The sequence below is a fragment of the Condylura cristata genome, unplaced genomic scaffold (assembly GCF_000260355.1).
Source record: "Condylura cristata isolate star-nosed mole 26May11 unplaced genomic scaffold, ConCri1.0 scaffold00012, whole genome shotgun sequence".
NCBI lineage: Eukaryota > Metazoa > Chordata > Mammalia > Eulipotyphla > Talpidae > Condylura > Condylura cristata.
Genome location: NW_004567113.1, coordinates 33,352,358 through 33,368,892, shown reverse-complemented (window position 1 = coordinate 33,368,892; position 16,535 = coordinate 33,352,358). Strand labels below are relative to the sequence as shown.

General features: G+C 35.2%; 1 protein-coding gene across 1 annotated transcript in view; it reads right to left on the bottom strand.

The window, feature by feature from the left end:
• Positions 1 to 12,343: 12,343 nt before the first annotated feature.
• COMMD8 (COMM domain containing 8) overlaps positions 12,344 to 16,535 on the bottom strand; it is a 9,497-nt gene continuing 5,305 nt past the window's right edge. The window contains exons 4-5 of the mRNA XM_004681310.2: positions 14,476 to 14,631; positions 12,344 to 13,227 (exon numbers count right to left, since the gene is read on the bottom strand). Of these exons, the coding sequence (XP_004681367.1) occupies positions 13,207 to 13,227; positions 14,476 to 14,631 (177 nt within the window). The 3' untranslated portion in view covers positions 12,344 to 13,206. The remainder of the gene's footprint in view (positions 13,228 to 14,475; positions 14,632 to 16,535) is intronic.

Here is a 16,535-nt window from a genome sequence, read left to right as displayed (position 1 = left end):
AGTTCATAAAGGGTGACAGAAACTGTGCCATGACTTAGCCTGTATAGACACAGCAGGCATTCTCTCTTTATTTGGCAGTGATGACTACATATTCATTCCTTCCTCTCACACTCCTTGGCTTAGAATATTAGCGGTGATGTGTGCATTATACTTCACAGCTTTGTAGATATAGATATATTCCTGACTGGAATTAGCCAGGATTACTGCCTCCATCTTCCTTCTACATTGCCAAACAGAAGGAATCAACTGGTTGGAAATTCTGCTGATTAAATTATTTGTTTTCATACATGCCATCCTTATCATGTGTTACAATCAAGGAAGGATCTTGAAAATGTAAAAAGAAAACTGTGGTGCAGAGAACAGTTTGGTTTATGGATCCCAGGATCCTCAAACAAACATGTACACTACATCTAAATGTTGACCTAATTCCATCTTCTAAAATTAATGATTCATTTATCAATATTCATTTAAGAAGGAGCTCAATTAGAATTCTCCAGGTTCAACATGAAAAGATACAGGCATAATGATAGAAGGTAACAATCTCCGAGAACTTTGTGCAGACAGGTTTGAACAGTACTTTACCAAAGGATGATGTATCGCAATTTTTTTTCTAAACAAAGATAATCACATATCCCAGGAAGAAAAAAGAACTGCGCAAGCAATTGTTCATATTGATTCAATCAGCAGTCACTGAAATGAGGAGGACAAAAAAACAAGTATGTCAGTTTCCTAAATGCAAACAGTAAACACGAAAGGTAAACTTGCTAACAGAATGTAGACTATTATGTAAACTTCCTTGTAAATTCTGTACATAGTTCATTGAACTGTTCCCTGTGGCGTGGTGGTCCTCAGCTTTGGGTGATGTTTGAAAAATCCGAGCACTGTAAATAATGTAAGCTTATAAGGCACTTGCTTTTGTTCATGAAGTGAAATGACTGGTGATTTGGGCCCAAACCAGAATCTTTTTAGCTCTTGCTCTTTCTCTGCCATTGTGTGTGTGCAGTTGTGTGACTCTACCAGGAGTCTGTGATCTCTGCTGAATGACCCAGCCCCACAATAGGCAAGGCAGCTGTGGGGACAGGCTGAAGTGGAGAGGCTGGGGACACGCCCCGGCAGAGACAGGAACTGCAGTGAAAGGCAAGTGTGGTTTTATCAGTCACTTAACGGCTATTTATGTGTTCAGACACCACGTTCCCCATGCTGTTGAGAGGGGTCAGGAATGGAAGAGTTGATCAAAATCCACAGGTAATCCAAAGCTTCATTTGCACCGGCTACACTCTTTTCCTTCCACAATGTTTCCCAGAATTTCTCATTAGAGTAGAAATTGGATGAAAGGGATTGATTAGGGTTAACAACCCAGAATTCAAATGATGGGAAGGAGAAAAGGAAGAAAGAGCAAATGATGCTGACAGCACGAATCAACTGATTCATCTGCCAAAGATCCAGAAGAACAATGTCAATGAAAGCAGACTGGGAATTAAAACATGTATGTGTTGTACTAAAGGCCCAGGGTATGTTTCATATGTGGTGGTTAAGCTTAAAGGAGAATCTGGTCATTAAATCTTCTCAAATATATTTCTCCCAGGTTTTGGTATTCTTGAAAAAGTCTTCAGAATGGTGGGATATTATGCCATAGATGTGTTTCCATGCAAACTGGCAGTCCCAGAGAGGGTGTTGGTGAGTATAGAAATCCAAGCAAATAGGAACATAGGCTGATTTCTTGGTAACATTTTAGAATGCAAGTGTCTTTCTTAAAGGTAAGAACCTAACAACATAGGGCTTTTTATGCCAATAATTTTAGCGCTGAGAGTGCAGGGAGACATCGCTGTGAGACATTACCAGTGTCCTCTATCAACTATGTAAGGAAAAGTTTTGTTAAAACTAATCAGGTCAATCAACTGTAGGTCCAGAATACAGTGTTTTTACTTTAATCAAGTTTTATTAAGATGACTGAAATCAACTAACCTAACAGAAGATTTAGCTATTAGAAATTTCAGTTCCACAAGCTTTTATAATAAAAGAGTTGCAAACCAGAAAATACTAAGTTCCTGGAAGAAAAAGTATAAAGTTTTGAGTTTGATTTTACTTCCCCAATAACAACAAACCCCTTGTTCAAATTGCTGTGTTGCTGCTCCTGAGTTAAAGGCTGTTGGTACATTAAAAGACACAACCATTCCTGATTGGCCCACAGATACCTTGCATATCCTGGATACAAAAGCCTCATGGGAATTCAGTTTGGGGAAAGTAGGTATGAACCACTTGAGAAACCCAGTCTCATGAACAACTTGACCTGTTTTTCATGTCAGGCAGACAAAAGAAGAAATAAATCAATAAAAGAAATTACACATTTGCCTTAGTTTTACAGGGTCACCAATTCATTAACTTAAAATGGGCCCAGTTGCAAGCTAAAAGACAAAAAAAAGCAATCATTATTGCCGTATGGCTTCTACTTCGCTCTGGGTTTCCTTGCAAAGAAAATAGTGAAGAGAGGAAACTCTCCAGTATCATTTTCTACAGGTGAAAATTATTAAAATACAATGTGTGTGTGCATTTTGCAAATCTGGCTGTGTAAAACAGATTATAGCTTGTGTTCATATTCCTTCTAGTACTGTATATAATCTTACTTCATGCTTCGACCCATTCAAATTCATTCATTCATTTCTCCTCCTTCTCAGTTCCAAAATTCACAGTTATTCTGCCCATATCTGAAAGCTTCAGCTTCTGTGGACTTATATTGTATATTCTAATTGAATCCACAAAACACCAATTTTAATTTTTTCCCCCAGTACCTACTCCAATTGCCTTTAAAAAAGGCCTTAAGAGGCCTTTTAAATCACAATATCCTCCTTTATTCTTCTTTGAATTATTTTTCTTTTTTGCTTTTCTTTCTGTTCCTTATGTAAAAAATACATGTGTTAACATAAACCTTCCCCTCAGCCTAATTCAAAAGAATGTAGAAATAAAAACAATTAGCTCAAATCTATAGTAATATATTATCTACATGAAAGTTTAGTAAGACTATCTCCTTACACTACAGTTGTAATATGGTGCATTTACACTATCTCAACTCTTTTTCATCAAACTTGTTTATTCATACCCTCTTTCAATCTTAATCACACACCATTTAAAAATCTTTCATTACAGAATAACATCATTCACATAATGTGTCACTAGTTAAAGCCTATCCTCTAGGAACTTGACCCACTTTACCTTTTCCCGTATCATATTCCTATTACAGATTTCCAATACTATTTACGTATCATCCTAGCTACGCCCCTTAGCCTGCTAGCAGACATCAGTAATTGGACAGGTCATAGGCAGTGATCTAAATTGCCTACATAGAACATGGAGACTCCTTTTTTCCTCTAGAAAGCATTTTTCTACTTGTTTCCTATTCTTTTTGCCGAGAGATGGTTTCATAGTTAATATTGTCTTTTTAAAGACAGAGAAAGCACTTCTGTATCTTTAAATTCTCACCACATTGAGATTAATATTTACTAATAGGTATGTCAATTAGGATTTACCTCAGATGTAAGTTACAAAAGATTCAACTAAAAGTAATTGCAATGATCATAATATCTCATAGAACAGTAAATTCAGAAGTAGGTGGTTCCAATGTTGGTTATTTCAAAGCCATAATGATGTCATTAAGAAACCAGGTCCCACCCACAACCATTTCTTCCAAACAGCATCTCATCAGTATCTTTTATGGGTAGAAAATAGTCACATTTATGTACCCATATCAAGTGGCAGAAACAAGGAAAATTCCTGCATTAGGGTTCTTTTTAAGAGTAAGGAAATCGTTCCCTCTCACCCCCAGAACTCTCCAGTAGTAGCCTTTTGTCCTACTGGTCAGTGTTAGGCCACATATCCATTCCTGAACCAGTCACTAACAAGTTAAATTATCATGCTGGTTTTTAACATTGAGCCCCAGAACTGCCCAAAGGCTGAAATCTGTTGTTGAATCAGTTTGTTGAATCTGTCAGCAAAAAAAAGAGGGAAGCATGACTTTGGGGTAGATATCTAATAATGACTGTCACACATTGGTCTAGAGCATCAGAAAATACCTTGCACATAAAAGTCCATGATTTGGTATTCACTCACTAAACCCCTCTGAAGTTATGAAGACAGTGATAGTATCTGAAAATGGAGGCTCAAAGAGGTTAAGTGATTTCCCCAAGATCTGGTAACTAGCTGGTGATGGAATTAATCTTCAATTCCAGTTTTTATGGACTCTATAAAGGCAAAGTTTATTCCACTCAATTTCATCTTTTTTAAAAACCTTGCTCTTGAGGAAAGTGTAGAAGGAATAGCTTGCACAATAACTGACTAGCCTGAAGTGTGTTCCGTTTTTTTCTGGAAAACATTGTTAGGGAACATATGTCCAATTTTTAAAAGATGGTTTATGTATAATTATCAATAGAGCCTCCTTTCACTCTCAGAACTGCCACTTAGATATAGCACACTAATCATGGGGTCTCAAAATTCCCATACCTGTATAAAATGGGATTTATTAATTCCTTGGAGAAAATGTAAGTCTTGGCTCCCCATGGATCATTTGCATGTCTGGCATGTCTGACCTGTCTTCTCTGTCACTCATGCTCATCTGACTTTCTCAGTTTCCCCTACTCACTTCAATCATGTTAAGATTTTTCTTGTTCTTTGCACTGTGACATCCAGATGTCATCTCAAAATGTTCTTTTGCGCTTGAAATTTTACCTTTAACTTCCATGGCCCAGATTTTCTTCTTCCTGCTCCCTCTCCTATGCTGAATTATGAATTAGGTCAACATCCAAAAGCAACTTTCATCCAGAAGCAACTTTCCTTCATTCCCTCATTCTCTGCTAGCACTCCCTGAATTCTTGTGGCCATTTTGCCTGCTAGTAATACTAAGTAATCCATTTGTATTTCCCACTAACTTTACAAGTAGATCCTCTGCTTCCCTAAATAAAATGGAACATCCTTAAAGGTAAATGCTCCATTTTCTAAATCTTTTCTATTGCCAAAAGCATCTATTGTTCTGTCCATGATAGAATCTCTTATGACTTACTTTGGTAAATGCAGTAATAGAGAAATCTTTCTTAGTGGACAGTGCTTCAGTTATCATACTGTCTTGTGAGGCAGGTGTCCTTATGGTCTCCCAAAGTTATTTTAGTTCCCATATAGCCACTAAATAAAAAAGTTTAGTGTCAGCAAGTTATAGTTTAACCCATTTTCTGCTCAAATTGATTGAGATTTTTTTCCTTTATGGCCAGACTGAATCTTACTTAATACTGCCAGGCTGAAACTTACTTAACACCGTCATTCTAGATTGCAACATTTCTAATAGAATTGAATTTTCCATACTATTACTATTGCTTTTCTTATGGAGAAAGGAAATTTTTCAGTGAAAGTCTCATATCTCTATTTACACACTTTGCCTTGTTAAAAGCCGTTAGAGTGTAGGTTCTACAGGGTATTTTTACAATTGAAACTGGGACTGTAATGAATAATCAATGAAATACTTTTATGTGAATTGTAGGAAAAAACTCCCAGAGAACACTGCACACCATACTTGATTTCTGCCAAGAAATAAATAGAATGTTTAGAACTACTTAAAGGCACTGGCAGTTCTTGACATTCAGTATGACCCCTCAAGGCTGCATAAAGTAGCTGAGAATACCATCTCTGCTTCCCTCTTTTCAATGTTCCTATTCTCCTGTTATGCATACTATTTACATATTTGCATAAAAGAAATAAATGATTTGCAAATCTTACCTCAGAGTGGCAACCAGCTACTCATTTTACTATATACCATATTTTTCTACTAATGCCCTAAATACATTTAATTGCAGTGTATCTGCTTTTGCTTTTTTAATCTAATCAGCTCATGTTAATCTGTTTCCTACATCTTTTTTTAAATAGTCATTGGGTAAAGCATGAAATATTTTATATTTTGCAACAATACCCCTGAGACATTTTTAAGGAATCCTCTTTAATCCACTGGTATCGTGGAAAACAGAATTACATATACAAGTAATAGCTCATATTCAGAACATCCACTACTTTTATATATAGGAAATACTTGTGGTTAGAATAGAAATGTGTGTATTTATTGACTATGTTCCACAACTCCTCATACCTTGTGGCATTATTAAAAAGTCAAGATTGCATGAGGTTTTTGGAAATTCCAAATGATATGTTTACAAAGACCAAATATTTTTCAGATCTTTAAAGTAGGTTTGTTTTTGACCACTGGGCAGCATTTTGTGCCATACACTAATGGCTATTGTAAAATAATGTGTGTCATTTAAAAGGTGAATGGAAGTGTATGTTGGAATTTTAAATGTTTAAAAACTGCTTTAGAGATAGATAAATGCATCTAGGTTGAGGGTGGATTGCTGGAAAAAAATTTCTCTTGGCTATCCATCATCTTTGAATAATTATTTCACTCCTTTGACTTTCTTGGGAGACTCAACCTGAGGTAAAGATCTTTATACAGTGATTCAGAAGTTTGAGAAAGCAGGACTCATTAGGCTAAACAATAGAATTACTACTAATCTGCCAGTAATGGAACACCTCTTTGGCTACCACCTCATCTAAAACTTGATTGAATCCAAAATTAGTTAAACTTTCCAAACCAGTCTCCTGCTATTTTAAGTTATAGCACCCTGTACTAAATAGCAGGGGCTTTCAAAAGCAGGTGCTACATACACACAGAAAAAAACTCATACCTTCTGTTGCCTTTCAAAATCTGTTTTACCAAATCCACCAAATATGTCAGAAGACCTTAAATATTTTACTCCTTGTGTTTTAGCGTTCCACTAATTGATTTGTTGAATCATTGATCTACTTCTTACCATATATAATTTATCTAGTTTATATCCTGATTGGTATTACACAGTTCTTGTAAATAAATCAGTTTCTTCCTCTCTTCTTTTCAGCATACAGGATTCGTTTGGCTGTAAAGAAATATCAACTACAATATTTTCAATGTTCTTTTGCTCTTTTGACATAAGCATATACTTTCTTATATACGCATATAACACTTTTGTAAATCTCCAGGCCACCGAAAAAACAGCAAAAATGAGTATTTCTGGAAACCTATAGAAATTGTAATGAAATGACACTGGTTAAACAAATGCCAAGAAAGGGAAGGTGGACTCCTTTTATAATTCAAGTTTCTACTTTATATCAATATATGCTGCATTTTCTGATCAAAAACTGTTCATTCTGTCTAATGAAACTTGTGATTTTCTTGTTGCTTTTTACATTTGAAATCAGACTTTCATACAGTATGCTTGATTGTATCCTTTCTCTAGGGATTAGATTAAAATATTCTAACCGTTTCATCATTTCCTTTTTACATGCGTAAAGTATGTGACATTATGCCTTCAATATCTCAAAAATTATCTGTGGACAAAATTCATGAAGCCTGTAGACTGTGATTTCTATACATGAAAGAAATAGATTTCCCTCTAAGCAGTGAATCAGCTAATAAGGAACTGTTCAGTATCCTCTGATTCCTGACCCTTTTACCCTTTATGGCCTTTTTTCTATTCTTAACCATTCATTGAGTAGTTGTGTATTCTTGTAAAAGGCAAAATCAATTTACATGCAATCAGGTATGGACACAAGAAAAGCTTGTGATCTTGATTTCAGGACTCACAGATACCCAACAGTCACACGATGATTATAGTTCACTCAATATTTTTGTCAGTAGTGTGGCTATGCTACAAAATAGCATAGCTCTTTGCTTTGGTACTACAAGATTTTAAATGTTATAACAAATGAAAGAAAGTAAATATATTTGAAGGCTGGTGTCAAAAACCATCAGCTATACGTATAAAAGCCGTTGTGCAGTTTCTGAAATGTAGTTTATTGCTGTAAATATGTACAATTTATGTCCGCTTGTTTATTCCTAAAACACAAATAAAACTTTTTTACTAAAAATGCCTATATAAAGCTTACTTTATACTAAGTTGAAAAACATGCACAATTTCAAGCATATCTTTTTACAATCCTTAAAAATACTTAGAATTCTTTCATTTGAATGCTTTCATTATAAAATTCAATATAAAGAGAAGGCCTTTAAATTGGAAGAATCTCTTTGCAACTTATCCAACAATTAGGGGAAAATACCAGCACTTTTCCAGAAGTTTATTCATGTGCCACACTGATTTTTTTTTTTTCTTTTTAGTATTCTTTAGGGTATCATGCCTTACAAATACTTCAAAGTATGTATATATTGGGAGGAAAAGAAATGGTATTTCCTTGTATTCATTCACAAATGGTGCCTAAACTGAATTCTAATAGTGTCCACTTGTGAGGTGCATCATGTAGATTTTCTTTGAAAATCTCCACTGTAAATGTGAGATTTACAGTTGGCCTATGTGTCACCTTTCCTAATTTGAAGATCTCCAACTTCCAAACTCAATTTCTCCCTTCAGAAAAAAAAATGTCGATCAGACTAAGAATATAAAAAATATGATCATCAAACTAAGGGTATAATCTTTAGTACTTAATCCATTAAGTATGGGTTATAGTAGAATAGCTTTTCAGTCTACATTCCAGCGTAGGGACACTTTACTGTCGAGGCCAGCAAAATAACTGAGAAGCACTTTATCAACAGAGCCCTGGATCTTGCAGACATCTTACAATGCAATGACTTCTCTTCCCAAGACTATGTTATTACAATGGGAGAAATATAAAACCAACTTATTTAAATTACAAAAAACAAGTATATATGTACATGTTTAGAATTTGCTATAAGAATTACAGATAATAAGAATCTCACTATCAGCCAATACCTTCTTACACATAGAAAAGAGCTCATTAATGCAGTAAGTAATATCAGTAAGTAATATCAACCATGTAAGTCAATGGGAAAAGGTGAGAAGGTAAAAATATCAAATAAATCTCAGCCCCAGAGAAAGTTACAATTTAGAGGGGAAAGACAAATTCAATAAATGAGTTTAGAGCAAACCAGCATATACATATATTCACAAAAACTACAGTATGACAGTCCAGGCTAGGAATGGGTAAAAGAGATAAGCCTCTCTTGCAAGACTGCCATATGATGACACACCAAGAAAACGTTCCTAGGATGCCCAGGGAGGTGTCTGTGCACACTATGTATCTGTCATCACTAGTATCAGTTAAGCACATCACCAGAATTACTACATGACTACAAGTGCATTCACTTTCTCTTCCTTAGTTAACCTCCCTACATTATTTTTTATTGCTTTTCTCATAAATTTTGTTCTTATTCTTGTCATAGAAGAATGTCTGTCAAAATTGAGAAGTTAGTTTTGTAATGTGTTCTATTCCATACCTTTCAGAAATTCCACTATGTTGCTAAAAGCAATTTTAAGGCCTTTGCTAAAATAAGTATATAATTAGGAAGCACTATGTACCAGTAACTAACCCTTTCAGAAAAAAAGAAACAAAACCTATCCACATCCACTATAAATGCTCAACCCATTCTTCCATCCATACCCTACTCATCTCTGGTGACTTCGTTTCAGTTTTGAATTTCCACTAGTTTATTTTTATTTTGTCCATTTATCTATTTGCTTTCCTTGTGGTGCACATAAAATGTGGAAACATCCAGTATTTGTCTTTATCTTTTTATTTTTGTTTCAAATAATACAGAGTTCCTTTCATTTGGCTGAAAATGGTAAAATTTCATCTTTACTTATAGCTGAATAAAAGCCCATCATGTATAACTACCACATTTTCTTTATCCAGTCATGTGCCGGCAGGCATGGAAGTTGTTTCCATAGTGCAGATATTGTAAATTGTACTGTCACAAATATTGTGGTTCATGTAACCCTTAAGAGTCAATGATTTCAGAGCCTCCCTGGTGGCCTACAGTTTAAGTCTCAGCACTATGACTTCTAAGGCTGAGTTTGATCCCAGGCCAGGGAACTAAGTGACATATGGCAGACCTCTACTCTCTTGCCCACTGCTCCCCTTAGCCATGTATTTCATTAGAGTAGCTTCCTGCTCCCTACTGTCTAGTGAATCCTCTCATCCCCTGCCTTTCTCTGGCCTACACCCCAAATCTTCTTTACACAAATAAATAAATCCTTGATTTGCATCTTCCTAGCAAGCAATGATGGATAGTTTTTTAAATATCTTTGGCCATCTATATATCCTCTTTGTGTCTAATCAGATATTCTGCTCATTTTTTCAACTGGATTTTCTGCCATTAAATTGGATGAGTTCTTTATATATTTGGATACTAACCCCTTACTGATATTTGATGCGCAAATCCTGCCATTCAGTAGGCTGTTGAAGAGTTTGTTGACATTTTCTTTTGCTATGCTAAAGATTTTTAATTAGCCCATCCTTTATTTTTGTTTTCATTTCCTTTGCCACTGGGGTTGAGCCCCAAAGACATCACTATCATTGATGTCACTGAACATATCACCCATATTTTCTAATATGTATTTTGTGGTTTTAGGCCTTACATGTGAGTTTTTAGGCCTTACACCTAAGTTTTTGAATTTATATTTGTGTATAAAGTTAGAAAGTAGTAATTGTTCAATTCTTCTATTAAAAAATTAAAATCTATTTATGGGGGGAGGGGGAAGACAAGCTAGCCACAAATTGATCAAAGACATTTACAAGGCATATATCTGAAAAAGATCAGACTATATATCCAATGTTCAAAACTCAGTAATGAGCGAAGTCCAGTTAAAAAATGAGCAACAGATTTGGACACTACACCAATGACATACAGATGGCAAATACATACATGAAAAGATGCTCTACACCATTAGTCATTTGGAAAATGAAAATTATTCAAATCATAATGAGATTCTGCTACATATCTATTTGTTAAAATTAAAATTCAGATTTGCTAAAATTAAAAAGTTCCAGATGCAGAAGTGGGAAGTTCACAAGACTCTGGCAGGAATGTAAAAATGGCAGAATCACTTTGGCATGTTTGCAGTTTATTGAAAAGATAAACATAAACCTACCACAACCTCCCTGCTGGCTCAAGTCTCAACACTAAGAAGCTATAGTTAGCCACTGTAGCTCAAGTTCAATCCCAGTCAGGGAAGTGACCTACATGGAGCAGCAGACCTCTCCTGTTCGCCTGCCGTTCCCCTCAGTAGTGATTATAGTCAATCCACCAATTCTGCTCCCCACTTGGCTCTGGTGAATCTTCTTGCCACCCCACCCCTGTATCTCTGGTCTGTATGTCAGTTCTTGTAAACATAATGAATAAATCTTTAAAAATAAATAAATAAACCTATCATAAGATCCAGCCAATTCACTCCTAAGCATTTACTCAAAAGAACATGTATGTCCATACAAAGGCATATATACAAGCTTCACAGCAGCTTCTATACCTTGTTAAGTACAACTTTTAAAAGCCAAAATATCCACTAACAGGTGAATAAACAAATTTGATAGAACTCTACAACAGAAGGTTTCTACCAAATAAAAAGTTATGAATCATTGATGTATGTAATGACATGGAAGAAACACAAAATGCTTTAAGAAATCAATTCACACACAAAAAGGGTGCATATTGTATATACCATTTCTGTCTGGAGAATGTGAACTAATCTAGTGGCAGGAAGATCATTGGCTGTCTGGGAAAGGGAAGGGATAAGGGAAAGGGTATAGACAGGGATATAAAGGAACAGGATACTTTCTAGAGATGATATAGTAATATAATAACCATCTTAATTGAGGTGGTGCTTTCCATAGAGGTGTGAAAGTAAAAATATATCATTTTAATATGTATACTTTACATGCAATTTATAGTGTATTAGATTTCACTACAACATGTGGTGAAGGAAAAATAAGTAAAAAGGAATTAAATATGCTAAAGGAGTAACAACATGTGGTGAAGGAAAAATAAGTAAAGGGAGAGTATTTCCTTCATCCACAGAGGGATGAAATTCTGCAGGAACATCACAAGCTGGGTATTACTTAAATTGCTGGTCTGCCAACTGTCACGAGTACACAAAACACAAGAAACTTGCACAAGAAGGTTAAGTCAACAACTACCTCACTAAGCACACTATTTAGTTCAGCTGGCACCATTTTTATAACCAAAATATCTTAGTACATTAACATTTTAGCATTATTGCCTCATCTAATCACCAACCTCAAAAAAAAAAGTTCATAAACAAGCATTATTCCAAAAACACATACTGAGGAGCGCCCATAGACCACCCTCTATCTTCATCCTTACAGTTAGGATGGTATTATTGCTCTAGATAGTCAATAACAGCCTGATGGCTAGTAAGCTACAGCTTGCAAAGGAGCAGGTATTAATATTAATTAACATTAATTAATATTACTGTGTTTTGTGGAAAGTCATCCAAAATGAAACAATATATGAAAGTGAAATAACATTTATTTGTTAAGAATGCTTGTTTTTAGTTAACTAAAATGAAAAATGTTTTTTTCCAAAGTGAAGTTGTTAATATCCAAAATTGTTACATTCAATTCAGTATTAAGAGTTTATAACAAAAGTGGGCCTACATATAGTCTTAGCAATCTGAGTAGCAATATACACTGTACAACAATATCTACTCTTTTTTGCCACAGTATATTCACCCAATCAGACATAGAAAGGCAGAAAAAACCAATGTTTTCATTTTTCTTGTTTCTAATGTAAAACTTTAATTTCCACAATTCTAAACTCAAAAGTTTTCATGCAAATTTTCTTCTTTTTCTTGTCTAAAGAGCTCTTTCTCTAAGAAATGTTATATGTTATACTCTTTCCTTTGAAATATAAGATTAAGATTTAGAATCTCCTGAGATATATATGCTGCTTATATATTCTTTAAGTTATTTTTAATTTTCACAAATTAACCACATACATCCATAGTATACATCCTTGCTGCTCACATACTTTCTATCAGCAATATTTACGTATATTTGTGCTCTATATGATCACATTACTTTAAAGTCTATTTTTAGCATTTAATAAAACTATAAACATTTCTGAAATAATGAGGCAAAAGTTATGAAAATATAAACTGCTACTATAGCTTTTTTAGCTTTCATTTTCTATGCAGTTAGTGTCAACCATGTGATTACCAGTTCCAAGAGAAGCAGATAAGTTTAATCTTTGTAATCTCCATGCTGCTTTCTCAGATTGGTATACAAGTATATCCCCTGTTTTCAGATAACAGTTTCACTCTGCATTCAGTTGCAGCAGTAGAATCTGACAGTGTTGATATTCCTAATTTCCAGTTATTTCAACTGCAGGACCACCTTAAAACACAAAAGTGGGAGAACAGATTATACCAGAACGATGCCAATACCCAAATGAAAGAGAGCATGAAGAATTGATAACAAGCACAGTAACTGATGGCACGTGTCTGCCAAGGTTTACAGTTCAGAATCATTTAACAACACTCCAATTTAGACATTTAGCCATACTGCAAAGGCTGAAACCAGTATACCAGCGTGGTGACTGGGCAGGTAGACTAGTCATCAAAGCTTCAAAATGGCTGAGAGCAGGGTATGGAAGGAAACTGAAGTATACCAGGATTTTTAAATGGTAGAGAGCTAAGAAAATTGGTTAATGATAAGAGAGTCTGGTAAGAATAACTGAATAACTCTATTACCATGGAGTTTAGCTCACTAGAAAAAATGTTGAGCAATAAAGAAAGGAATGTAGCTATACAAAGATAACTACTTTTATTCTATTTCAAATATTATTTTTCTCATTAATTGTACACTAGAAAGTTGCTGTTATACTACCATTTATGCAGTTTCTATCCATTCATAAATTCTATCTTGTGGTAATTTGATTTTGTTATAATAACTACAAGTCATATATAATATCCCATACTAATGAGGATTATAAAAGCAACTTTGTTTTGTATTATCTGTTAGGGAAATTTTTTCTCTAAGATTATAACTATTTTTCAACTAAACCTTTCAGTATCACTAATCTTTTACAGTCCTTGGTTCAAAAATTGATTTTTATCATTAATAAGCAGTAGAGAAAAACAATCTAGCTATAACTGCACTTTTAACCTTTTAAAAGAACAAAAAACTTACTTAAAAAACAAATGCTCAGCCTTCCCTGGTGGCACAGCGGGTTAAAACACAGCACTGAGAATCTAAAGCTGCTTCCACATGAGTTCAATTCCCGCCTGCCCCGGAGGTGACCACATGGCGTGGCAGACCTCTCCTGACCCGCCCGCTGCTCCCCTCAGCAGTGTACTTCGTTGATCTGCCTGTTCTGTTCCCCACTCTGTCTCTGGTGAATCCTCTCGCCGCCCCTGAGCCTCGGGACTGTACCCCAGTTCTGTATACACAAATTAATAAATTTTTTTAAAAAAGTGCTTAAAACTAAGCAAAATTAGAAGTTATAATTGACTTAAAACTGAACTTGCAGAATATATAAAAAAAGTATTTGTGTGTTTCAGAAACAAAAAATATTAAAAATGAATTATGAGTTTTTCGTATATTACCGTAAGGGTCTCAAAATATAAAGCAAAATTAAAATACCTTATTAGCTGCTTCCAAGGAACTTATTAGATTCTGCAGCTCTTCTTTATTCATTTCAACAGAATATGATTTCACGTCACCATTTTCTTTTATGTCTAGATGAAGGTTTAAAAGTGGCATTTGTAATGCAGCAATCTTGTCACTTGAAATTGCAAACTGTTTAAAATTAGGAAAAAAGTAACAGTAAATTGTTCAAGAGTATATTAAATATGCATCAGAGCTTATTAATAATACATTTTTAGAAAGAAGTACTCTGGTTTGCTATCAAACACAGAAAAAGGTTAAAGAAGTTAAACCCAGGGGCTTTCCTGGTGACACAAGGGGTTAAAGTCTCGGCACTATGAGGCTCTCCCCACTCTGGCTTTGGTGAATCCTCTCATCCTCCACACCTCTAGCTTAAACCCCAGTTCTCGTATGTATAAATTAAAAAAAAAATTTAAACAAAGAAATTAAATCCATGTTAAACAAACAGTATTTGAACAACAGTATGAAAAGGGAGAGTGAATGAAAGTGAGAAAGTAGGTTAGGGGAAAAGACAGCCAGTTTGCAATTTATGGCAGAAGCAGAAATCTAGAGCAAAGTGACAGCTGGAAAGTACTGAACTGGATTAATGCAGCAAGAAACAGATTTCCTAAGAAATATAAAGACACAAAGAGAATTAAAGTTTACATACTAAGATAAAACCAGAAACTTGGGGAAATTAAGAAGTTTAAGTCAAGATCAGCTAACTCTCTGCTAAACTATTAACATATTACAAGATGCCACCTTCAAGTAGAGTCATTCAACATATTTACCTCACTTCCTATTCCTATTCCTAAGAGAATCCTGGAGGAAAAGAATCAAGTATTTATGATACTACATTTTTTGAAACAAGCACCATGATTTCATTGGCAAACAGCAAAGGAAAACCCAATTTACCTTGAATCTGAGTCAGAAAATCCCAAAATAACTGAATCTCTGGTGTGCTACCATTTGCAAAAATTTATTTGGGTAATGGCAAGGGTCTTCTTAACTACCAAGCAACTTCAATGGATCTCTTGTGGTGTATTCACTATACTCAAATTAATACTCAAATAGCCCCTTCAGTTTCTCTCAAAAAAAAAAAAAAGGGACTCAAAACATTGAAAGTATGAAAGCAACAAGGGCTGTCTACTTTATTGATAATTCGCAGTATTTCCAAAAAGTGGTTACTCATTTTGTGTTGGAATACCACCAATAATATACACACCACTGTAAAACAGGATTAAAATTATTTTCAAATACTCATAGTTGCCAAAAAGTTCTTCCCTGAGTTAATTCAAACCCATCTTCATTGCAAATCATATACTTTGGCACTTGGTCTTTATCTTCTGAAAACCAGAGCACATACTCTGCCATCCTAAGATTTTAGTCATGTAAAGAAAACTGTTGTACTTCTACAAAGTATTTTGCTATTCTGGTTACATGATCATGATCTCAAGTATTTCCACGCAACTTCAAGTGCCATAATTTTGAGTTCCTAGTTACTCTTTTCTGGATGATATCAATTTCTTTAGGTAATTCTTCAAGTATGCAACTAAAAGGATTAAACTAAATTAAGTAAAGATGTTTTTTAAGATTTACTTTATTTATGCATACAAGAAGTTGGGGGTAAGCCAGAGGTGCAGTGGGTAAGAGGATTCACTACAGACAGGGTGCAGAACAGGCAGATCCACTGAATTACACTGCTGAAGGGAATAGCTGATGAGAAAGGAGAGGTCTGCTGGCCATATAGGTTAGGTTTCTGACCAGGGATTGAACTCAAGATGAAGTGTCTGGCAATAGCTTGGTGTCACATGACTTAAACCCTGTACCACCAGAGAGGCCCAACTAAAGATTTTTTTTTTAAAGATTAATTTATTTGTGCATACAGAACTGGGGTACAGGCCAGAGGCTCAGGGGCGGCGAGAGGCTTCACCAGAGACAAAGTGGGGAACAGAACAGGCAGTACGAAGTACACTGCTGCGGGGAGCAGCGGACGGTCAGGAGAGGTCTGCCACGCCATGTGGTCACCTCCGGGGCAGGCGGGAATCGAACTCATG